This window comes from Aotus nancymaae, unplaced genomic scaffold (assembly GCF_030222135.1).
Source record: "Aotus nancymaae isolate 86718 unplaced genomic scaffold, 86718_ANA_hifiasm-v0.15.2.pri h1tg000108l, whole genome shotgun sequence".
In the NCBI taxonomy this organism is placed as follows: Eukaryota; Metazoa; Chordata; class Mammalia; order Primates; family Aotidae; genus Aotus; species Aotus nancymaae.
Window position 1 is genome coordinate 5034240 of NW_026988523.1, and position 24047 is coordinate 5058286.

Consider the following 24047-nt stretch of genomic DNA (forward strand, 5'->3'; position numbering starts at 1 on the left):
CAGCTATATCTTAAAAAGCAAGGGTTTGATATGAATATTAAATATTGGTTCCTTATTTTCAGTCAGTTTTTATTGAACACTATTAATGTTTCAGTCAATCAAGTCAGTTCCTTATTTAAAATAGTCAAGCTTCTTTCATCACAGTGATTTCCCATAGACTACTTCGGAATTTCTTTTTATGTTGTGTTGTAAGGTTATTTCACTACTAGGTTGCTTATAATCTGCTTTGGTGTTTTTTCCAACATACTGTGTTCATTATACATTAAAGGAAATCTCAAGAAATTGCCTCCTTTAAATAAGCAATAATATGATGCCAACTTACTTTTTTTAATAACATGAGTATTATAGGAAAATAGGAAAAATATAGGGAAAAGGAAAGAGGAAATAAATAGAACTCATAATTTTACCATCAAGTTTCAATCATAGATAACATTTTGATATATATTATAGTTTTTTTTCCTGTCCTTACAGTAACAAATATAACTGAAATAATAGCATACATATAATACTTATAGGTACTGATCTAAATCCTTTACATATATTAACTCATATGATCCTCCTAACAACTCTACATTACAGGTGTTATTATTATTCCATGTTATGTATGAATAAACTGAAGCAAAGGGAAGTTGTTTGCTTTAACTCACCCAACATCACCCAAGAAGCAACCATTGAGACCAGAAACTAATTTTGACTCTAGGGTACTGCCTACTGTTAGCCCATCCTGGCAAAAATATTTTTCTCACATCATGTATTAGGCTTTTTTATTTAGCTTAATTTAACATCAGAGGATTATGCCATAACCTGTTGATCAGTTTCCTGTCAAGAAAATGGGTCGCTCCCAATTGCATGCCATTAGATGCCATACTGTAGCCAACATCCTGGCATATGTGTGGATTAGGGGTGGGGGCTCTGAAATCAGTCCACCAGAGAGGTTTTATTTTATTCAAGTGCTGAATCCTCTAAGTGTGCTCTGCAAATTGGAGTAAAATGGCAAACAATAACGAAGCTCCTACAAGGAAGGTCTTTTGATTACAAACATGGATTTGGCAGTTAAACAGGAGTGCAATCTCATTTTCCTCGCCTAACATGGAGGAAAATGTTCCCTCCCTCGTAGGATTATTATGTGGATCAAAAGTAATAATGTTTGTGAAGCTCTTAGCATAGTGCTTGGCACCAAGTAATGTTTAGTAAATGTTAGCTATTGTTACTATTCCTGGATTTCTAAAAATGGAGTCAAATTATATTCTTTGCCTATTTTAGATACTTAGGAAATTCTCGTTTCCTAGAAGGTTAAAACCATAAAGTAACATCCAAATGTAAAAATGTCACTTAGCCAATTCATTCATGTTAGTAACAGATTGATTTGTAGAGTCTTGAAAACAAAGAAAAACAATATTTCATCAAATATTTGATTATTTTGTATCTTAATTTCACTATTCTTTAAATCCCTTTATATATACTTTATCTTATTTGCTTGTTTTCACAACTTCTTTATTCCTGTCATAGCACTAGTTCATTAGATATCAAAATCTATTTTCTACCATATAGCTGGCCACTTACAAGTCACACCTGGTCATAGTCGTGGTGGTTCTCACTTGTGATTCTGGGGGCAGGGCATCTGGCACAGTGCCTGATCCATCATAGACATTTAGGAAATACTGGATGACTGACTGATAAGTGTCTTAGGTGAGAGAGACTTTTGAACACTTTCCTGAATTGAACTTGTCCCTGAAAACTGCAGGCATGACACCCTTCCTTCCACTGTTAGATCATACACCCTCTGTGGGCAGGCACGTTCCCTTGATGAATGGGGGTAAGAATGGGGGAAAGACAGACCCGGGATGACACTTCCCTGTTTATTTGTTCAGCTCTACCAATGTTAGAAGTCACTTTACTCCTCCTGAGGAGGACTGAGTGAGGAAACAACAGGAGCGCCTCTCCATTCCTCAACCCTCAGCAGTATTGCTCTGTCTTCTCTCATCTTTTATTCCATTGGGTTTAATCCTTATTCTGGTGGCTAACCAGGGCTGTGGCTATCCCTCTTTGAGGTAAGAAGTCAACACTCTGTCAGTTCTGCTTCTACCTTCTTGACACCACTCCCCCAAAGCTAATTGTGGCTCCTATGGGCATCCTCTTAGCACCAGTAGTGGACAGAAGATTCTGAAAGGGGTCAATGCAGTGCACTTGTAGAGTCCACTTCAAGGCCAGTATATGCACAAGTTTACATGTTTGCTCCTTATTTCTTGTTTCAAATTATGTTCAGACATGCGGTTTCTATAGCTTATCAGACATTCTGCAATGATCAAATGAAATCATTAATATACATTAATAATAAAATATCAACAAAATAGACAGGTGAATTTTGTGAACCCCCTCCTCAATGTGAATATGAACCCTCTCCTACTGTGAAGTTCCTAGATACGAAAGTTCAAGAATTACATTCCCAAAGGTATTTTAAAGAGGTTAGCTTTGCCACTGTGCATTTACCACCAAGGGGGAAAATCATCTATATGCATACTCTTGGAGCAGGACACTTGAAACATGGCTGTCTATTGCAAAATTTAATTTGCAAGGACCACAGCTCTAGTTACCTACCAGGAGTTTTTTGAGTTACCTTCCTTTTCCAAACAGCATATTCAAAGCCTCCTAATTTTTACTTTCCTTTTTCCTTTGTGTTTCTCCTCCTGCCTCCTGTTACAAAATTTATTGGTCTAAGGAGCCTAGGCTTCCTGAGGAGACTTTATCCCCTCTATCTCATTAATCCAGAGCCAGCCTGAGAACGTGTGCTTACCAGACGAGTGAGTGGGGTGAGGTAGACCCTTAAGTCTGTAAATAAGTCACACCAGTTAAGGTTAGCTCTCCACAGTTTCCTTCTTGCCCTGGCTCAGAGCACAGAATGGCACTGATGACAGCTGATCTAACCCTTCCTTCCTAGGCCTGGCTCTAACAGGGTAACACTAGAACCTGTAGAGTGCACAGCTACCTTATAGTATAAAATTAGGAGATCTAGTTCACCTCCTGAGGCCCACCAGGCCAGTAAATGGAAATACTCTTTTCCCTGTAGTTAAACCCCTGTCTCAGGCATACCTTAGAAATGAATCTGCTAGCCAAATTCAAGGACAAGTAACCTGTATGCTGATGATTCCTGTGCTCACAAAGGTAGATCTTTCCTAACCAACTGGGAGACTGCACTGCCCTTTGCCTTTGAGGAGCCCATGCAGCTCCCCAGCATTTGCCCAGGTAGGCTCTGAGTTATGTGAACTACCTTTATAGAAGCAGCTGCTCATCTACTGAGAAAGCCTAGGTATAAGCTTTTGTAATCTACCAAGATCAAACTATCAAATGGTGCATGGATTACAACCTTTATCCAGGCTGCAGCAGTTAAAAAAAAAAAAAAGACAGCTGCATAGCTGAAAAAAACTTGCATGGTTAACCATAAGCAAGCTCAAGGTCACACCCCTTGCTCACAGGGTTCAAGACCTTGGCCACACTAGAATTCTTCCACATGTACTTTTATCTTCCCATGATTTTATTCCTTGTCTCTGTATTAATTTTATGATCTAGTATGTCAGCCAGATGTTGGGGTCTGAACTTAACCGTAACATACAGGTTTTGCCAACCTTGACAAAACCTGTTTTCTTAGAATGGGGGAAACTAACAGAACACACACTCTCTTAGGGTAGGCTCACCACCCAGAGAAGAGGCTGGGCTGTTCCACTTTTCCCATTGCTGGTCTTGCAGTTGCTTTCCAAGCTTTCCTATTTGGCAAAAGAAGCTTGGGTGATATTTATGGGCAGTAAATTTTAAAAAACAGTTTGTCTCCAGCTGAACAAATGAGAACATGCCCTTTGAGCTCTCAAGGTCCTTTCTAGTCATGTAATTATGGGTTTGCTTGTTCTTGTTTACTCGAATACTCAAAACAGAATTTGATACTCAAATACTAAGAGGCCGTAGGTGGCTATTGAAGTGAACATTGATAGATTTATTTTGGCAGTTTTGAATTTGAATATAAAATTAACATTTTATATTTTATCTTTCCAATGAAGGACCTCTACCACTAATCCAATTTGTCTTGGCATTCTTTTCAAATTTTATTTAGTCTTTGTCTTCAGTTCCCACTTACTTTCCTTTTTTTTTTTCCTTTTTATTAATTTCCCCTTAGTGGTCTTACCCCTTCTTGGTCTGACCATTTTTCCTGAATGTCTGCCTTTTCTTATCTCATTCCACTGTTTTACTTTGGATTTCATGGCTTCTGATCCTCAATTCTTTAGTGAAAAAGTACATTAGGAATTGTTCTTTCTAAAATCCTATTTTGACCTGATTGTTTTCAGAAAAACAAGACCAGTTGTGGACTTCCTCTATTGTAAAATGAAATGCTGGGATTGGGTTCATGCTTCTTAACCTTTTTATGATGGCAGCTTAATTGCTGACAGCATCCAGCGCTGAACTCACTTTCATGGGTACCTGGTAAGGGATGTGGGTCATGTTTCTTCACAACATGGTAGCTGTAATCTTCTTTTTCTGTCCGAATTAGAAAGCAAATTGCATTGCAAATGATATAATGTCATAGGGATAATCTTAAATCTATTCTCATTATTTTTATGTCAATTCTTTGAAAATTTTAACTATTATTAGTAACATAATTTTCCTGTGGCTCAATTGACTATATCCACTGGACTAAATGATGTTTAATAAATATCATTTTCAGCTACAACATTAAATGCTTCTAGAAATAGTGTTCAATAGAGGAATGAACCTAATAGTGTCAGTAAGATCAGACAATTTATTTAGCTTCACATCAGCTTAAACTCTGAAAATGCCATTCTTGTCTTCATTTACACAGTATATGCGTTTTTTGACTTCATTGGCCTTATTCCTTTTATCTTCTCATTTTCTACCTCTCCACTAGCACCTCCTGACCTTATTTCTCTGCTTGACCTAGATTGAATGGATGATCACCTGCATTACTCTCTTGCCTAAAACCTTCAACATTTTTAAACTTCTGTACTTAGGTCACCTGGGTTCACAAACTCAGAACCCCTGGATCAATTCCAATTTATTATCTCATTTTCTACATCAGGGGTGCAAAGTGCTGCTGGATAAGAGACCACAACTACACTGATTGTATTCCTGCAAGTTCGTTCTTCATTCTCAGCTTTTAGCCATTTAAGAAAACGAATTTTAGTTGTACCCACTCTCACTCAACTGCTGGTTGCCCCACTGCTGCATCACTACTCTCAGGCCTTTCTTCCAACTTACTCTCACTCTCCCGGATCATTTTGTCTGATTTATCAACAGAAATGGAAAGATCAAATATAACTTCCCTAAACCTTCTACTCTGTTCCTCATGAGCGACTTACATCCACCTTCATTCTCCCAGCCTCCCCTGGCCTCACAAGATGAGGCAGCTGTATTCCTATTGAAGGCTAGACCCTTCCCTTTGCTGTTCATCTTATCCATTCCCATCTTCTTTGTCCTTGTATCCTCTTTATTGTATTGCCAACCTCTTACTGTCTACTAATTATTAATCAATAAACATGCTCAATTGTTGCCCATATGAAAGAAGGAAGGAAAGAAAGAAAGATAGGAAAGAAGGAAAGAAAGAGGAGAGAAAGAGAAGGAAAGAAACCTAAAACTAGAGAGCTATCACCACTGCTACCTCCTTTGACCCTGTGACCTCTTCTGGTTTCAACTGTCTTCCACCTTCCTCTGGGAAGAACTCTCTCCAGTCATTATCTCCATTTTTTGTTTCCCACTCACTTTTCAACCCAATGAACTCTTTGACTCTTTCTTCCACCACCACAGTGGCATAGCTAAAGACACTGTAATGTGTGCATTGTACTGTCATATCCCTTTCTGTGCTCAATTTGACACTTCCAACCACACACTCCTTGAAATTCACCTTGCCTTTGGCTTCCATGACCTTATTGCTTTTATTTCTCTGACATTCCTTTTCAGACTCTTGTGACTACCTCTGAAATGTTGATATTTACCCCTGGATTCCACCTTGAACCACTGCTATTTTGCTACCAGTGTATGTGTTGAGGATTTGCGAGTCTTTACCTCCAGTCCTAACCTCTTCCTTTTGCTTCAGAGGTCAGGTCACACTTTATGTGTGTTTCTTAGAGCTACCTCAAAGTCAGCATGGCCTTTGATGAATTCGTCAGTTCCCCCACTTTCCCAAACTGGTTTCTCTTTCTCTATTCCTTCTGAATTTTAGAATGGTTTGTTTTGAAAGTTGATAGCTGCAGTAGTTTCAGAATCATCCTAAAACAGCACACTGTTCAATAAAAATGTAATGTAAACTACATATATAATTTAAAAATTTCTGGTAGTCACATTAAAAAGTAAAAGGAAACAGATGAAATTAATTTTTACAATGAATTTTATTTAGCCCAATATATGTAAAATACCATTTCAACATATAATAATTGTTTTACATTAATGAGATGTTTTGCATTCTTTTTTGTATTAAGTTTTCAAAATTCTGTGTTTATTTGAACACTTATGGCACATCTAATGGAAACTAACCACCATATGTGGTTAGTGGCTAGTGGCTATACTAGTAGCTAGTTCTAGTCTTTCCCCTCACTAATCCCACTCTCATTCACTCATAAATCTGGTTGATTTTACCTCCTAGATATTTCTTCGGTAGGTCCGTTTCTTTTCAATTTTATACATCGTGGCTTTTAATTCACATCCTGGCCATATTTCACTTGGGTTATTGCAATGGCTTTTATAACTTAGTTTCTCTGTTTCAGGGAGCATGCAAGATCCATTGAAATGCAGGGCACTATAGTAGGATATCTACTGATATGTATTTTTAACCAGAAAATAAGGAAAACAGCTCAGATTCATATTTAACATTTATTTATTATACATATTGATACCAGCACCTTTGCTCCGCATCTCTGATAAAATGAAATAACTAGTATATTTTCATTGAGTGGTATGATTAGCATGCTCTTTGTAAGCTTTGGTAGGGTAGATAATGATCTTCGTGAGAAATAATTTAACCAGCTCCTTCTTAACTCAAAACTATTAAATAGATGTGATCATTTACTCTAAAGAAAATAAAATTTTGATTGTATGTATACATACATGGGCTTCAAACTTCATTATGAATAAGAATCACCTTGGCAACATATTTAAATGTAGATTGTTGGGTTTCATATATGCCTTCTGATTCATTTGGAATGGTAGGTGGCCCAGGAATCTATGTTTTTATAAAGCATTTGAATGATTGTAATATAACTGCTAGAAACTATACTGTACTATTCTGTTTTCATGCTGCTGATAAAGACATGCTCGAGACTGGGAAGAAAAAGAGGTTTAATGGACTTACAATTCCACGTGGCTGGGGAGGCCTCACAACCATGGTGGAATGCAAAGAGGGGCCAGTCACATTTTACATGGATGGCAGGAGGCAAAAAGAGAGCTTGTGCAGGGAAACTCCCATTTTTAAAACCATCAGAACTCTTGAAATTCATTTACTATGACAAGAACAGCACAGGAAAGATCTGCCCCCATAATTCAGTTACCTCCCACTGGGTTCCTCCCATAACACTTGGGAATTGTGGGAGTTAAAAGTCAAGATAAGATTTGGGTGGGGACACAGCTAAACTATATCACATACTTTGAGCATTAGTCTGTTCTTTGTGAAGTAGAGAGTTCAAAAGCCATGGAGAAAAATTCGCTAGCCCAGACCTGAGAGGGATGCTATATGTGGGTTTTAGAAGCAACAGCACACTGAAATGGAAATTGGGCACCAGGGCAATGCTGAAACCAGGAATCAAGGGTAGCAGGGGCTAGTAATGTGGAGAGAGTCTTGGAAGACCAATGATGAGAACCCTGGTCTATTCCATAATTTCTCTGGGATTGGCCTTCCTTCTTCAACTACAAAAGTTGATAGTAATATAAAAATGAAATCTGATTATTAGTATATTTTCATCTTCCTTTAGTAACTGACACTCATTAGTTTTTCAATAAGTAATTTTTAAATATTTCAGGATGTCAACAAATTGAGTAATTTCAGTATAGGACAGTTTTTGACTTTAGAACAACATCATACAATTGCATTTAGTTTTTCATTTCTAGTTCTATGACAACAAAATTATCTTGTATAGAGGACATGGTAACCGATGCCATCTAAAAAACAGAATTTAACTTCACAATAATTCTGAGGGGGAAAAAACCCTCATTTTTCTTAAATGCCATCTATAAATAATTTCTGTCAAATTTATAATCCAACTTGTTAATGTTTTAAAACTTCAAAACTGTTTAAAAAATTTTAAGACGATGCTGCATGTTTTGTAATATGGCAGAGAACGACCAGAAGATTTAAACCTCATAGATTTTAAATTTTACAATATGCTGTTCAAATTATCAATTAAGACTGTTAAAAACACCAAACTTTTCTTTTTAATGTATTATTTCATCTTTTTCTCTCAATGAGCCTTATTTAGGGATAACAAGGGGCTAATTGATTGAATTGAATTTCTTCTTTTCATCATTTGCTGGCAGGTCTCTGGTGGAAATCTTAATGAGCTGCAAACCAGGCAAACAAATGGGCAAGTAGGCTGGAAGGAGGGAAGGGACGGTGGATATGGAGAGTCTGTTGTTTATCCAATCAACTAAATATGTTTTAATTGTAGCAACAATGCCATAAACAGGCCTAACACAGTCTATTTGATAACCTCACTTTCAGTCACTCCACTTCCATCATCAATGAGTCTGAGATTTTTATTTCATTCATTGACAGGAGAGACTTCCCTCCACTCATCTGTACTTTTGGAAGATAAATTCTCTTGAATAACTCAATAGGAGTTGAGTTTGGAGGGAAAATACTGTTCTTATTGCAATTAATATCTTATTTTTAACTTCTCTTGGTCGGACATCTAATCTGCATTGGCTTTTGTTAAACTAAACACCTTTGCTGATTTCTGCTTTTTCGTAGGTGATTCGCAAGGGGTGGCTCACCATCAGCAACATTGGCATCATGAAAGGGGGCTCGAAGGGATACTGGTTTGTCCTTACTGCGGAAAGCTTGTCCTGGTATAAAGATGACGAGGTAAGTCACAGAGAGTGACAAAGTTTTCTCATTAAAGTGTTTCTCATTTTAAGTTAATTGATATTATTGTACTATGCAATTTTGAGACACCAGTGGTTCTCTTTCAGTAAGAGTAAACTTGGAATGTTTGTATAAAAATGCACTGTTATTTTCTCATAGATTTAAAATTGTTTAGTTTCAACCAATTTTTCTTTTTTATTTATTTCTTTGCTGTAACCATGTTTGCTTACCTGAAGAAATGGATTTAGGGGGCAAAGTTGAAAACTTCCTTATTTATAATTATGTCAAGGTACTGGTACAGTGAAAACAATTTTCATTAAATAAAGTGCTAAAAGACCTAAGGTAATAGGACATTTTAAGAGTGAAATTAATAATACTGATGTAGAGTTAATAAAGCATTTTGGAATTGTTCCTGTGACATCTGTCTCAAATGAAATGGAAGGCTTTTGAGAATGTCCACATCAGTAGTCTTCAAGTGAGTCTCAGATCATTGTTTATACAAATTTTGTTTTTTGAGAATTTGATATCTATGTAAAAGCATGAATTATGGTAATTATAGTGTTCTGGTTCTTGTTAGATGTTAATAATTTTGGTACTGTGACTTACTACTCATTTAAATTTGATAGCTATAAAAGTGCAAACAAAAAACTCATATTAGTCTTACAGAGCCATTTAAGTGCTAGAAATTGATACCATTAAATGTCAGGTAGCACGGATAGAAATTAAACTATGTCTTGAAATCTTTAATAGCCCTGGTCTGACTTGATAATTTTTTGGTACTTATAATGCAGCATGCAAACATTAGGTAAGAATACTCTGTGATAGCAAAACTATGTGCACGTGAGATTGTCTCAATTACATGAGACCATAAAGGGCATGCGTTTCAAAGTTAAAAGCTTTTCCTATCTTGGCCTGACATCTTTTGAAGGCATTACAAAGTGACTTTGTCATTCCGTGAAGGAAAGTTTCATGTCTTATGTAATTATTTTCATTTCTGAAGCACTCTGTGTGTCATAGTGTGTTGATAAATATTGGATGATTGGTTGATTGCCACTAAAATTTCTGCAGTAAGGGAAATGAAATCCTATAGAAATGTCCAAACAAAATTGCTATTTAAGAGCTTGTATTTAAATTGTTATGTTATTGACCATAGTCAAAAGTAGATTTGGTCATTGTGATAGTCTGAGGATTAGCAATGGTTTCTTTTCTGTACTGGCTGCTTAGCTATCTCTGTCATTCTGCGCGAAGCTCTAGTTTTAAAGATCATAGCTCAAGGAGCTCAGATACCCTCCCCTAGATGTAAAAATTACTAAATAGATGATCTTCTTTGCTGTTCAGTTGTAATAAGGTATCTTCTATTAGATATATTTTCCCCCCAAGGATTTAGATGATAATTGATGTGCACTTAAATATGTGTAATCCGTGGGACCTTTCTCAGTTATACAGGGTCACAGAAAATATTTTACTAAGGAATCATATTAGTGTTGGCTAGTGTTTTATATATATTAATTAACTCATTTAACCATATTCATCCCTAACTACTATTATTCCTATTGTTGGATGAGAAAACTAAAAATAAGACAAAATCTTTTTAAAGAAAAGTCTTTTCTACAGGACTGTTTTACTTATTGCAGAACATTTAGTCTTGGCCAGGATAACAAACTTACCAAAGTCACACAGCTAGTTGGTGGCAAAGCGGAAATTTGAACCCAGGCTGTTGAGCTCCAGAGCCTATGCTTTCAACCGCAAATGAAGGCAAGAATCCCAGAGATGCCTGGAGTTGTCCAAGCCAACCTTATCCCACAGGGAACTTATGAAGATGATTTCCAGGCATCTCAGCATTGACATGTTCCTGGGTGTTAGCAGCAGAGACACTGAAGACTCTGGAGTAGCTACTGCTGTTGGAGTGTGGCATTAGTCTGGCTGTGTGAGTACTGAAAATAAGCCTATTGGAAGGCACAGGATGATCCCTGTAGGGAAGGAAGAAGCCTTGAGAGCTTGGTGAGCTCATGGTTATTGGCTCATATCCTCTCCTCCAGACTCAGGATAATTCTTTATAAAAAATCACCTGAACGTGTAGCTTCCACATGAGTACTTGATTACAACAAATGGAAAATAAATATGCACAGTTATAATATTAACCAAGTGCCATGAACATTCTCACTCTGTGTGCTCTGTATGAGCTGTGTATGAGCACACAGAGTGGTTAATGTTATAACCAAGGTATGGTATAGAGAGTCGTTGGGGCAGGGGAAAGTGAGAATGACCCTTGAAATAAAATGGAATGATTTAGATGAAGAAACTCTAGGAAAGTGTAGTTTCATCCATTCAGATCATTTTAAGAAAGAGGAAATGGCAAAGTTACTGCTCTATGGAGCTAACAAGCAAGTAGACTGTAATACAGTATCAGATAGTAAATGCTCTGAAGAAAATAAAATGGGATATTGAGTTAGAAAGTGACAGGGAGGAGGTCTTTAGATTTGGATGATTGGAAGGAAGTGCTACTTGAGCAGAGATTGAGATGATGAGCTGTGCAGAAGATTTTGCTAAAGAATATTACAGGTAGAGGGAACAGTAAGTGTAAAACCCCTGGAGATGGATTCCAACAGGAACTCTGTGGCTGTAACATAGGAACAGTGGGGGAGAAAGGCAGAATATAAAATCCGAAGTACCAGTGGATGGGGGCCTTATCAGTCCCTACCCAATGACTTGGATTTTATTCCAAGGACAGTTGAAAGTGATTGAGTGTTTCAGTGTGTGACATAATTGGATTGATGGTTTAGAAAGATTACCCTGGCTGTTGGGTTGTGTGTAATAAGTGGGATGGGATGGATGTGTGGAGGGAGTGGGGATGACTAGCATGGAAGAAGGGAGACCAGCTTGGAATCTCTGACCATGGTCCAGGCAAGAGAGGATGGTGGCTGGGTAGTAGCTGGTGGCGAGAGTGAAGAGCACTTAAGTTCAAGGTAGCAAATTTATGGTCTATATATACACAGCTACAATTGAGTCATTAGCTACTGTTATTCATTCAGAACTGTCCTCAAGAAACAAGATAGGAAGTGGTCATCATTAAGATGATCATTGAGACTGAAAGCTGGCCTTCGTGGATGTAAGCAGGTATAATGACTAGGGGGAATGCTACTTGCAATCGATGATGATCTTGATTATGATCATCATCATAATGGCTAACAGTTACTGAGTATTTATTGTTGAGTGAGCACATTATTTACATTCTCCATTTTAGAGATGAGGATTGAGGCTCAAAGAGAATAAGTAACTTAGCCAGTTGCTAAGTGTCAGTGCTATGCTCTTAATCATCTGAACATTTCCCAACAATTATTTCTGAGCACTTGTTATGTACCAAGCACTGTCCTAGTCAGTAAGGATAAAATGATTAGCAAGGAATTCATGGTACCTGTTCTTATGAAGTCTCTTTCCCAATAAAGCAAACATACAAATAAATGGGAAAACCTATCAGATGCTGATTACAGGCTAAGAAGAAAATAAAGCCAGTGATGAGTTGACATAGAAAGTGTCTGGGATAGAGGACGCAGGTTGGGGGGACTTTACACTGGTTGGTCAGAAAAGGTTTGTATTAATTTTCTGAGGCAGGATTGAGCCTGATGAATTTAAGGAACGTAATTAGCACAAGTGTGACTGGAGCAAAAAGAAAAAGGTACTCTAAAGATTAGGATTTTCATCTTAAGAATGATGAAAAGTCTTTGAAGTTTTTAAGCCGGAGTCACATGATAAGATTTGAATTCTTTACCGATTCCTTTGGTTGCCTTGTGGAGAATGGATTGAAAAATGGCAAAACTGGATTGGGGAATTACTAGAAAGCTGTTGCTTTCTACATCTATTGTGGTCTGCATGGATAATGGTAGCTTGGGCTGGAGTGAGTTGTTGGAATTTGTAAAAATGAATGGATTTAAGAGATGCTTTTGGAAGCTGAAAATTGACATGGTGGAGGAGGTGAGGGTCAACCCTGTGAACACTATTCACACTCCTTCATAAGTTGTTTAGTTAGCCAAAACTTATTTTCACAAAAGTTCTAATAAATATTGAACTTTAATCCATCTGTATTTCTCATCACACATGCTAAGAGTTCCAGCAAATGATAAGCCTCCTGAGACCAGGAGACATTGTTTGTTCCCTATTCTACCACCAGGGGACACAGCACTGATAGGGGGCCCTAACTATTGATTGAATGAAGGTGTCATTGAGAAAACAAATGAATAAATGCAGCATAATAATGAATCTCGTCCTGACAAATCCAGTGTCAAAATTAAATTATTAAATTATAGAATAAAATTACCATTAAAGGTAGATTGTCTTAAATTTTGTTAATTTTCATCATTGAAGGTTAGTTTTTTTGTTGTTGTTTTTCTTGTTTTTTTTTTTAAATCCTCTGACTATATATGTGACTTCCTGGATTGAAAATCATTTAAACAGAAAATTAATTTCCCAATGTTATTTTCATACATGTTGTATGAAATACATTGTTGTATTTCATATATGTTGTACAGTTTTGGAGAGGGATTTAGAAAACAGCAAGATGTGAGAATAAAGTAGAAACTGTCATTTCAAAAGTTTTTTGAAATGGATTTTTGATCTAGATAATTTTCCATCAATAGTTCAAAATCAGATTTGGGAAAAATGATGGCTTTTCTTTAACATGTGTCTAAAGTGAGAATTTTAGGAGAATGGGAGACTGATTAAAGGAGAAAAGAGCCTTATTTTTCTTAAAACTAATGAGAAATTTGTTTTAAAAATACATAAATGTACAAATTTTAAGAGAGAATTAGAATTTCTGAAGAAAGGGGACTGTTCATTTATGTATAATATAAGCAATTAGTCAATGTTTATTGTGTTTCTGTAGCCCAGTGTGTAAAGGTTAAAATCATAATGAGTTACTCCTAGGCAAGTAGAATAATGCAACATAGACGTTTCCAGTGGAAATCTACTAACCTTACACTATTGAGGAAAACCCAACATCTGCATTGAAATAAGGACATTCTTTGGACTCTTAAGAAATTACAGGCTTCATTTTTGTGGGTTGAAGTGTTTGGATAACTTGATAAGGAGATTATATAATTCCCTTATAGGGATATTTACTTAGCATTGTTTTTATTTTGTAACAATAACAAATGACAAATGTAACTTCAGAACTAGAAAACAAAATGACAGTTATATCCCTGGATGGTCAAAGTTGTGAGATCAAGAAGTTATAGAAATATTCAGCTTTCTTTCTCGTTTCACTTACACTTTTAAGATTGTACATATTTCCTACCAGATCTGCACACTCCCTGTGGTGGAGGAGGTCAGCATCGACCCTGTAAACACTATTCACACTCCTTCATAAGTTGTTTAGTTAGCCAAAATTTAGTTTATTTTTACCAAAGTCCCAATAAATATTGAATTTTAATCCAACTATATTTCTTAAAATTCTGCATGATCTTGATTGTGTATTTTTTTTACATACATAAACTATCTGATGTTATTCTTTTTTAATATAGGATTACTTCATACAAATATTTCCATGTTCTGGCATTATCTAAAGATTTATAATTTTGAAGAAAGAGTATTATTCAATAAACCATAATGGCAAATCCTATTCCAAATTTATTAAAAATGAGTTTAGATTCAAACCCACTCCCCTATATGCATTATTTGTGCTACTCAAAAGTTTATCCTGCAAGAGCAATATTATCCTTTATATTACCCTTTCCCAGAAGAGAAAAATTTTTTAATGTGTCTCATTTAATGATTTTTAAATACATACAAAACATTCTTTCAAGCATTTTTTGAAAATTGAGTAAAAAATGTTTAAGAAAAAAAGTGTTAATTTTATGTTTTAAGGAAGAATATTGAAAATGTTATCTGGAGTACCTCACGTTAGGATGACACTGCTGCCGTCCTAGCTTTCCTCTGGAGTTGGAGGATGAGTGTAGTCTCCTTAATGTTCTGGCTAGGTTATTGTCTCATTCTGGGAGCTATCAAGCACTCTCCTGAGACTGCCTTACAAAGTCCAGTAGAAACATTCCCTATGTGAACTCCCATAGACAGCATTTACAACAGGTCGTACAAGGTATTTAAGATTGGGTAGAACGATGTTGATATCCTGTGAGTCATTTTTATATTGTCTTCCTGTTTATATTCTAAATTTTGTAAGTATTGTTTAGGACTTTATTTGCTAGTCATGGGATTTTATTAAGGTAAAAATCCGCATCATGCAATGTATCTTGCAGAAACAGAAGTGAATTTTAGCAGATGGCATATTGCCATAAGAAAAGATTGTTTAAATGAGAGAAATTCATCTTTAATCATATTTTTGCTTTGTAGTTTTGCCCCATCATTCAGCTTTTTAATTAAATAAACTATAATGTTAGGTTTGATTAAAATATCATTGTTGGAAAATTTGAAACTCATGGGGATTTTAGCCTTAAGACTGAGACTTTCATTTTAAAAATAAAATAGCTGAATAAAAAATAGTTTGCTTTAGTTCAGAATACATACATAAAGTGTTTAATTATTAAATGTGAAAAAAGTTTTGAGTAGCCTGTTACATTTTTTTAAACTTGACTAGAATCTAAGAAATATGAAAATTAATTCTAAATACTGAAGCTAAAACATGTTAATGAACTAAATCAAAGTTGAAACATTTCTAATTTTATCTATCTTCCCACCTTTTACCCTTAAGTATTTAAACTATTCATAGACAAAAGCCATCCCTTATCATTTCACTCCAGTTAACAGTGCATAAACTGAAGTTAGGATATTTTCTCAAAAGATGTCGCAAAATATATATTTCAAGTGCATTAACTACTTTCCTTAAGCTTCTGAAGATAAATGAATTGCCTGAACATCTCAAGAGCTTGAAAGTTTATTGTGACAGAAGCATAGATTGCAAGTGAACGTGTTGGCCTTGTAAATTCTACTCCTGGAACTGTAGCATAAGCGTCTTCTTTATTAAAGAATGACGCAGTCATAAATTTATGTATACCATGACACTTGGAAGTATCAAAGTTTCAACTTTCCATATGTCAAAAGAGGAGAAACGGTTATTTTGATACAGTTGAATGTTATGTTGGAAATAGTAGTCTTTTCACTGTATTTTGCCCAGACCCAGACTGGCAGAGTTAACTCAAAGTACTTGATCCTTTGGAATACACTTTTCCTCCCATTTCTTCTGTCTCTCCACCCTATCCCCTTCAAAAAAAAGTCATGATGTAGAAAACCATACTTAGTTCATAGATGAGAATTCTTAGAATAATGTATTCTTTGTCAAGCATCAGACTGAAGTTATATTGTTTTGTTATATCGAGTTTTTATATTGATATGGGGTGCTGCAAAGCCATGTACAATAAATGTCAAGGGTAGTGATTTACTGACAACAATTAGGAAAAGAGCACTATAGAATGCACAGGAACATTTTCAGAAATGGGTTTTATTATATTTCATAGGTACCACTCACTTTACTTTTGGTGGGTTTTAATATTTGAATCAAAATAATACATAGGAGGTAAGTATTAAACGAACAGATTAAAGCCCCAGGTCCCCGAGCCCCTCATTTTGGTTGTAGCTCTTGGTGTAGATGCTATCGTGTGAGGGCTGCTTTCTTTCAATGGCTGGTTGTCATTCAGGCTGGGTTGTCATGTGACTGCCTGTCTGTGCCTGCTGTACAGGTGAGCGGATGTTCTGCACAGCAAGTGTAGACAGGCAGACACATGACAACTCTGTCCAGCCAGGCCCTTGGTTCCTTCAGGTTTCCTTTGCTCATAGATACAATCAGCCTGTGTTCCAGATTTGGTGATTTTGGAGAGTAAGGGGAAAGGGAGAAAAATACACAATATAATTAAACATTAAAACATTATGGAACTAAAAACAAGTTAGACTTTTGACTTTATTCAGAAAGTACATTTATACATTTGTTCCAAATGTGCTAACATGGATAGTTGGAATAGCAAAAAACTCACATTAAAATGTTAAGGAAGAAAAGAGATTAAACACAAGGTTTATTCTTAAATCCAATTCATATTATTACTGGCCCACATGTAGTCAGAGTTCAGAGTGATTGAACCAGACGCTTTTCCTCTTTGCAAAAAACTGCATATTTTAATACTGAAGTTAAAGATAAAAACTATATTTATACATGTTTCTTTTAGTAGATAAGTACCATAACCTTGCCTATAAAAAAGAAAATTATCATTTACATGGAAATGGCAGTCTTTTCAAAATAATTAATGAGGCTAATGTATTTGGCAACCCAAGCTACTGACTTTGGTATCTGATGCTTTGATAATAGGATTTTACAAGGGAATATGTTTTTACCAATTATATGTTAAACGACAGGAACCTATTTAAATGTCTCATTTTCCTTTTAAATGAAGTTTGTAAGTGTGAATGTGAAATCAAATTAAAGGCAGTTGTGAGCTTAACTTTTCCACCTCTTAATTAACTACAGGGTCACGCTGTGAACAGGGTGTAAACTAGAAGGTTGTTATTCACAGTGATGCTCAGAACGTGTTTTGGATATAGTTAGTACAACATAGTTACAAAATAGTGTCTTAAATACAGAAAAGTCAAATTCATTTTATATCCAAAAATTAAAGCCAGATCCTTTGCAAATTTTTCTTCTAATTTATATAAGAACTAATAGTGTTAAATATACATATATAAAATTTAATTCTGGTGAGTTGAGAATAATTCTACTATTTTAATATCAATTATCAACTCACATGTGTAGAAGTATTAAGCAAATTCCCCTCCCCTTTTAAAAACAAAAATATCCAAGTAGTCAAAATTCCAGTAAGTAGAACTTCTTAAAAAAATACAGTATTGTCCAAGGATTGTATAATTAGAAATTTTCTCAAAGAACTTTAAGAAAAACAAATAGTTTGTGATTTATCTTTAATTGTAAAATTCTGAGAAAATAGCAAATACAAACTTAATGGAAAGCAAAATAGTTTTTAGATACTGAGAAAATGACAATTTTCTACAACTCTGAACTTTTATGCAGTGATTAGATAAGGTAATGTTTTAACAAAAGCTAGTAAGTACCATTTTCTGTATATTTATGTAATTTCAAGAAAATAATTTTCTGATTCTGTTTCTGGCCATCACTTCCAAGTAAAGGAACTTTTTTTTCCTTGACAGAATAAAAAACATGAGTAAACTTGGCTGCTATTTAAATAATTACAAGTTCATAGTATGCCAAAAACAAGTGCCTTAAAATACTATTGTGTTATTGTTGCTGCATTCGGTGCAACAGAAAGTAATTATAGAGTGATTCACTTACAAAGAGTATATTGGTAGAAATTAAAAAATTACTATAATTCTGTATAGCTTTTCCTCTCTCTCCCATAAATAATTTGATCCAGTTAACTCTGCTCAATTAAAGGAATGATGCATGCAACCTGAAAAAATAAAAAGAAATATTTGTGAGTTTGTATGTTATACTTTAATATAAAACAGTTTTACTAAAGCAAGATATACATTTTTTTTTGAGCCAGAAAAACCACGACAGTTTTTCAGGGGGAAAAAAAATCTTGCTGAAAATGATTGTTCTTTTCATAAGGCTTTTGGACGATTTATGTTTCTGATAGATTTTAAAAACACACTTACAGTAAGTACGTGACATATGAACACTTCATAGTTATGTTAAACGTGCCCCTAAACTTGTTAAAAAGACGAAAGACTAAAAAACATACTGACTTTTTTTAATCTCCCAAATTATAGGTTGAATAGTTTATTACTGCTTAAAATGCTAGCTAAACTATAAAAGAGTTATTTATATTATCATACCAGGTAATTTTTAGTATGTTTATTATACCTTGTTTTCTTTTTGTCTTTTATTTCTTGTCTTAAGGGAAAACAAAATGTTAGAAAAGAATTATCTTCTAAGTATTCTGTAGTAAAATTAAACCAAAGCAACTCCAGGAAACTGGCTGTCACGCTAAGTCAGAAAATTCAAAATGAAGATTTAATTATTTTTCCTAATTTACTTCATTATCTCTATTAATACTGATAAAAAATTATTCATAAGAGACCTTTGAAAATGGGTAAATATTTATATCTACATAATTTACAAAACATGAAAGTAAAAAGGGATTTGAAATAAGAAAGTTTCAATCTTAACTCAGGAATTTCCTGTCTCAGGTTAAAGCCTGACCTTCTAGTTATTTTAAGCCAGGATTTCTGAGTGATGGTCTCTCAGTTATTATTTTGACGTTATTGTGATGGGTGGGCTATTCTCCAGAGAGCAGAGTGAAATGCATTGTTTATAAAGAGCAGATCCCTTGTAGAGTAAGTGAAAGCTTTGGCGTCTCTTTAGCGAGCATGGACGCTTGTGGATGAGTGAATTTTTTTTTACATTACCAAGTTGTACTTTTTATATTTCATAACAGCTTAAGACTTCAAAAAAAGTGGGAAAAATTCTTTCATTAGGATTTTTATGCCTAAACTCTTTCCCACAGAGTGAAATACTTGGGTGGTCTGTAGGCAAGAGGTGGGGGTAGATAGTATATTTGGTCTTTTACAAACATAAACATATTATCTGGGCCGAAAGCCTGAATGCCAAGCAGGAAGGATATTAAGCCTATTGACTAACTACAGGGAAGTGATCAGTGTGAAACTTTGTCCCATTGTAAACAATCTGTCTTTGATTTTGAGATCTGTGGCCTAAAAGAAAAATGGGTTTGAAAATTTAAGTCCATTGTTTTAGATTGATCCTTTTTCAATTAAGAAATTATGATGTTGAAGCTAAGGCTCTGAACTTCCTTTCTCTTAGATGGCAGAAAAGTCCTTTTAACCCAGTACCTAGTCTAATTTATCAATCATTCACAGGCTAACATGAAAAATAATTATGAAATTTCTATGGAGCGTAGTTTGGACAGACCTTGAAAACAATTTTCTCTTCATGACCATGTACAATGTTTAATTGTAATACACTTACCATTATATCCAGGGGTAGTTTTAGTTGAAGATGTTCACTGTTGGTTAGTTTCCTCTGGAATAGATTCCATGATCCCTAAAATATTTGTATATCTCCTTATAAAGTAATATCAAAATAAAATTAAACATTTTTCTAATTTACCTGGATTTAGATACAGCTATGATGTATCTAAATGTGGGCATGTGTGCCAGCACATAAACTACAATCCTGCCTTCATTCAGCAGAGTTTTATGAAATAAACTTTTACTTTTGATCTTTAATTTAGCCCATGTAATTGAAAAATAAGTACTATTCCTTTTTCATTTGTTAAAAGTTTGCCTCAAAAATAAGTCATTAGAACCACACTGAGCACGTGCAGGGACTCCTTGGTTACCCCTTTACAAAGTAAGTCTTCTATGTCTACTCCTGTACTTATGCCAAGGGGAACCTTTATGTCCCTTCTATCTCCAGACTAAAAGTCATCCTGAGGGAGAAAATAGGTGAGGGACAAATAGGGATTAATTTCATTGAAACAAAAAGACTATTTAGCATGAAGAAAGAAATTTAAATTAAATATACATTAAATGAAAGCAAATTATGAAATACAATCATTTCTAGAGTAAAAAATAACCCAGAAAATTTGAGAAAACTTAAAACATTACCAAAGTACCTTCTTAGCTATTTTTCCTCTTCATTAATTGTATCAATTAGAACAAATATATTTCTTGGAAAAATTAGCTCCTGTAAGTTACTTTTTTTTAGTTTTCCTATGTAAAAGAAACTGTATAGATTTTTAATATCTCATTTGTTCTATTAAAAATAATTAACATGAAACTCTCCAAGCCACAATAGAAAATGAAAGGAAGATTTTACTGTATCATCTAAGTTAAAGTAGCTAAATTTCTCCTTGCTGTTTATATTTTAACTAAGAATCATGAATAGATAAGAATACTTATGTGTTCTTTATACACGTTTTGGGTGATCAGAAGGGTAATTTTAAAAAATAAGTTGTTTTGACAAAAGAAAACTTAGGGAACCGTTTATAATAAAATACTTTGCTAAAGAGAACTTGAGTCAATTTTTGAATTGTTGCAAAATGTATAATTTAGTAAAGAATTTGTTCAGGAACCACTATAACTTTAAAGAGTTTAAAAGAGGACAAAAGAGATTACATTTTTTTTTTTTTTTTTTTTTTTACAAACCCTGTAGAAGAGATGTTTTCATTATATAGAATTGTTTGGGAATAGAAATAAATGGGGGTTAAGAGAATTAAGGATGAGGCAATAACATTTTTCCAGAACTTTCTTTAAGGGACCCACTAATGTTCAGCACAGATCACATTGCAATCCAGACTTTCTCTATTATTTTATCTATTAAGATTTCATTCAGCTTGAGGGTTTTCTTCCCTCCCACCTTCCTCCCCCTCTCCCACCCTCCTTCACCTCCAGGACAGCTGGAAACTGACCAAAGAAAACTCCTGCCTTCGTTTACAAATTCCTTTTTTATCAGTGGTTTCTAGACAAAGTGCCTTATCATTTAAAATGCTCGGGAAAGCGGAAGCATTGGAAACTGTAGGCAAGAGGGCTCAGCTGAGCAGCAATTATCAACCATTCTTTGATTAAAAAAAAAATGTAAAACAGAGATGTTTACAGGAGTATCTAAAGATAGACGTTTTTATTCCCTGATTTATTCAGTTGCTGACTCAGTAAGTTGTGGGTTGGCGCTCTTCTCTGGGCAAATCCCAACTGCATTGTCTGGTAGGCAAGACTTGGCAGGTTCTTCTTTTATTGTTAGGTACTATTATTCCTGGTGTTTATATTATAGAAGGAAATCTTCAGAAAAGCACTATCCATATAGCATTTAAAAACTAGCAACTGTTCTCTACCTTGGGGAAAAATGACTTCAGTCCTGGGATGTTAAAACTTATACACATAGCCTTCATCCATATAAGTTTTTACGTCTCTGAATTATTATTAAACAATTCAAAAGTAGCCTCATTAAACTATTCTTAAGTGGCTGGAGTGAATTTTTTCATATTTCATTTTGAAATGGGAAAACTTTTACACTTAAGAAAACACTTGAATTATCAATCTTCAGAAATCAAAAAACAGTAAATCGCTATGTACCACACACTTTTGCTCTTTTAAGATTAAACATATCTCTACCCATCACACATATACCTTTGTTACCCTCGCACGTTAACACAAATCGTGGGCTCCCCACCTAGGTTCCCTTGGTCACAGACCAGGTGAGCAGTCAAGAAGGCCTTACCCGCTGGTCTTCCCTTCGGCGGTCTTTTCTCAGCAGTGTCCCGAGGGCTTCTTGGTCCCTCGTGTGCAAAACCTGTGAAGAAAAACACTGGATATGAGATTCAAAAAAGGAGCAAACAAATATCTTCTCCTTGGAAACAGCCCATTTTGTACCCAGCAGTTCATGGCGTTGCTCTCCCTTGCCCAGTCTAACCAATGTGCAGACTACTGTACAACGGCATTGTCCTGAACAGGTAGTCTGAACACTGGGGCGACGGAGCAGGATCTCCAGAAGCTTCCTTCTATGAACTTAAAATCCTCTCCCGGTCCTCAGGAAAAGCCTCCCTTCCTGCACCAGGGGTTGCATTCAGCTTTCCCCCCTGAATTCTGCTGCGCTGACTGAGACACACTCAAGGGCTGTGATTTCCAGTCTTGACGTGGCACATTTGCTGCAGACTGGGGAACTGGCAATGAATTTAGGACCAGGAAAAGGGGGAGGGCTGGGCTGGAGAGTCCATATATGGGATGATGTCACCCTGGGGAGGTTTGGGTATGCGCTGTGCCGCTGGAGAGACCGCTAGAATCGCCTGCTCTCAGACATGGGTCTGTGCATAAAATGGTACCAGATGTTTTAGTGTAACGTTAAGCAGTCATTTCATCTTCAGGCCAGATTTTTTTCCTCAACTGGGCAGGAAGTGGGCCCCAGTATGGAAAAGCTGTAAAAAAAAGAGTCAAGATGTACAGTTCGGCTGTGGCCAACTGAAAGTGAGTTACTGTAGAAGTACAAATTTACTGTCTGACCCAGGCTAGAGAAGTAATTTGAAGATAGAGGGTAGATAAAATAGTAAACAGAAAGTTGAACACTGGAAGGCAGAGCTCATTTGGAAACCTTTTTGAGCTTTCCTGTGGCATTTTATTTTCTGGTATTTCACTCGTCAAAAAGGGCAGATAAGTTCTCTCTCTCTCCTTCTCCCTCTCCCCCCATCCCTCCCCCTCCCTCTCTTCTCTTTCTCTTTCTCTCCCTCTCTCTCTCCCTCCTTCTCCTGTCTGTTGGATCTGTCAGCAGCTTGCAGGCTGCTCTAGACTTGAACAGTAATTATAGCAACTTCCTGAAAGTGAAGCCCCCATGAAAAGTCTGGAGAAATGTTCTTTGTCATGGCCTCTACATGAGTAATTAGTTCCACATGTGGCCTTCCTAGTTTCCCTCAGCTATTTTGGCTGGATCTCTGAATGCTGTGCTATAGTTTGACCTAAAGAAACTTTAAAGTTTTGATTTCAAGCATCCACTATGAAATAGCAACTCAGGTCTTCTAACAAATCGCCTCTGATAGATCCATGCTGTTAGGTATAACATTGTTTTTCACTGGTAATTCCTGATTCTGTTTTGATACTTTTGTTTTGTTTTCATGGTATTCTGTGGCTTAGTTTTATCTCTGGTTAACTAAATCTTTTGAAATTTGCCAAGTACTGCTTGACCAAAGGTTATAAGATATCAGCCCACTGGCATCGACTTTTCCTTCCCTGTTGTGGCTGTTTTCAATTATATATACTGATGAATATTCTAAATATGTAGTTCTCTCACTTTCCCTCCGTAGGATTCTGATTAAAGCTAGAGCTGCCTCAAACAAGAGCTTGATTAATTGCCCTTCTAAAGATCAAATTGTGAGAAAATTTCTAGGTAGCTTCCAAATTTAATTTGACTAACCAAACTAAGAAACAGCATTCTTTAAAGAAGTACAGCCAAAGCAATTCATTTCTACTGGCCTTCTGAAATGCTTTTCAGAAGTAGAAA

At 35.6% G+C, this 24047-nt stretch overlaps 1 protein-coding gene and 1 long non-coding RNA gene across 4 annotated transcripts in view; one reads left to right on the plus strand and one right to left on the minus strand.

Annotated features, from left to right (window-relative positions):
• The window catches only part of DNM3 (dynamin 3), a 556271-nt gene that overhangs the window by 274100 nt on the left and 258124 nt on the right, over nt 1-24047 (plus strand). For all 3 annotated transcript variants that reach the window (XM_064370678.1, XM_012444437.2, XM_021668047.2), the window contains one exon: nt 8960-9073. In XM_064370678.1, the coding sequence (XP_064226748.1) occupies nt 8960-9073 (114 nt within the window). The remainder of the gene's footprint in view (nt 1-8959; nt 9074-24047) is intronic.
• Nucleotides 16505-22687, minus strand: LOC105711643 (uncharacterized). The gene is made up of 3 exons (XR_001106065.2): nt 22278-22687; nt 20028-20102; nt 16505-18489 (listed from the first exon to the last, which is right to left on the minus strand). It is a non-coding gene; the product is annotated as an uncharacterized LOC105711643 (long non-coding RNA).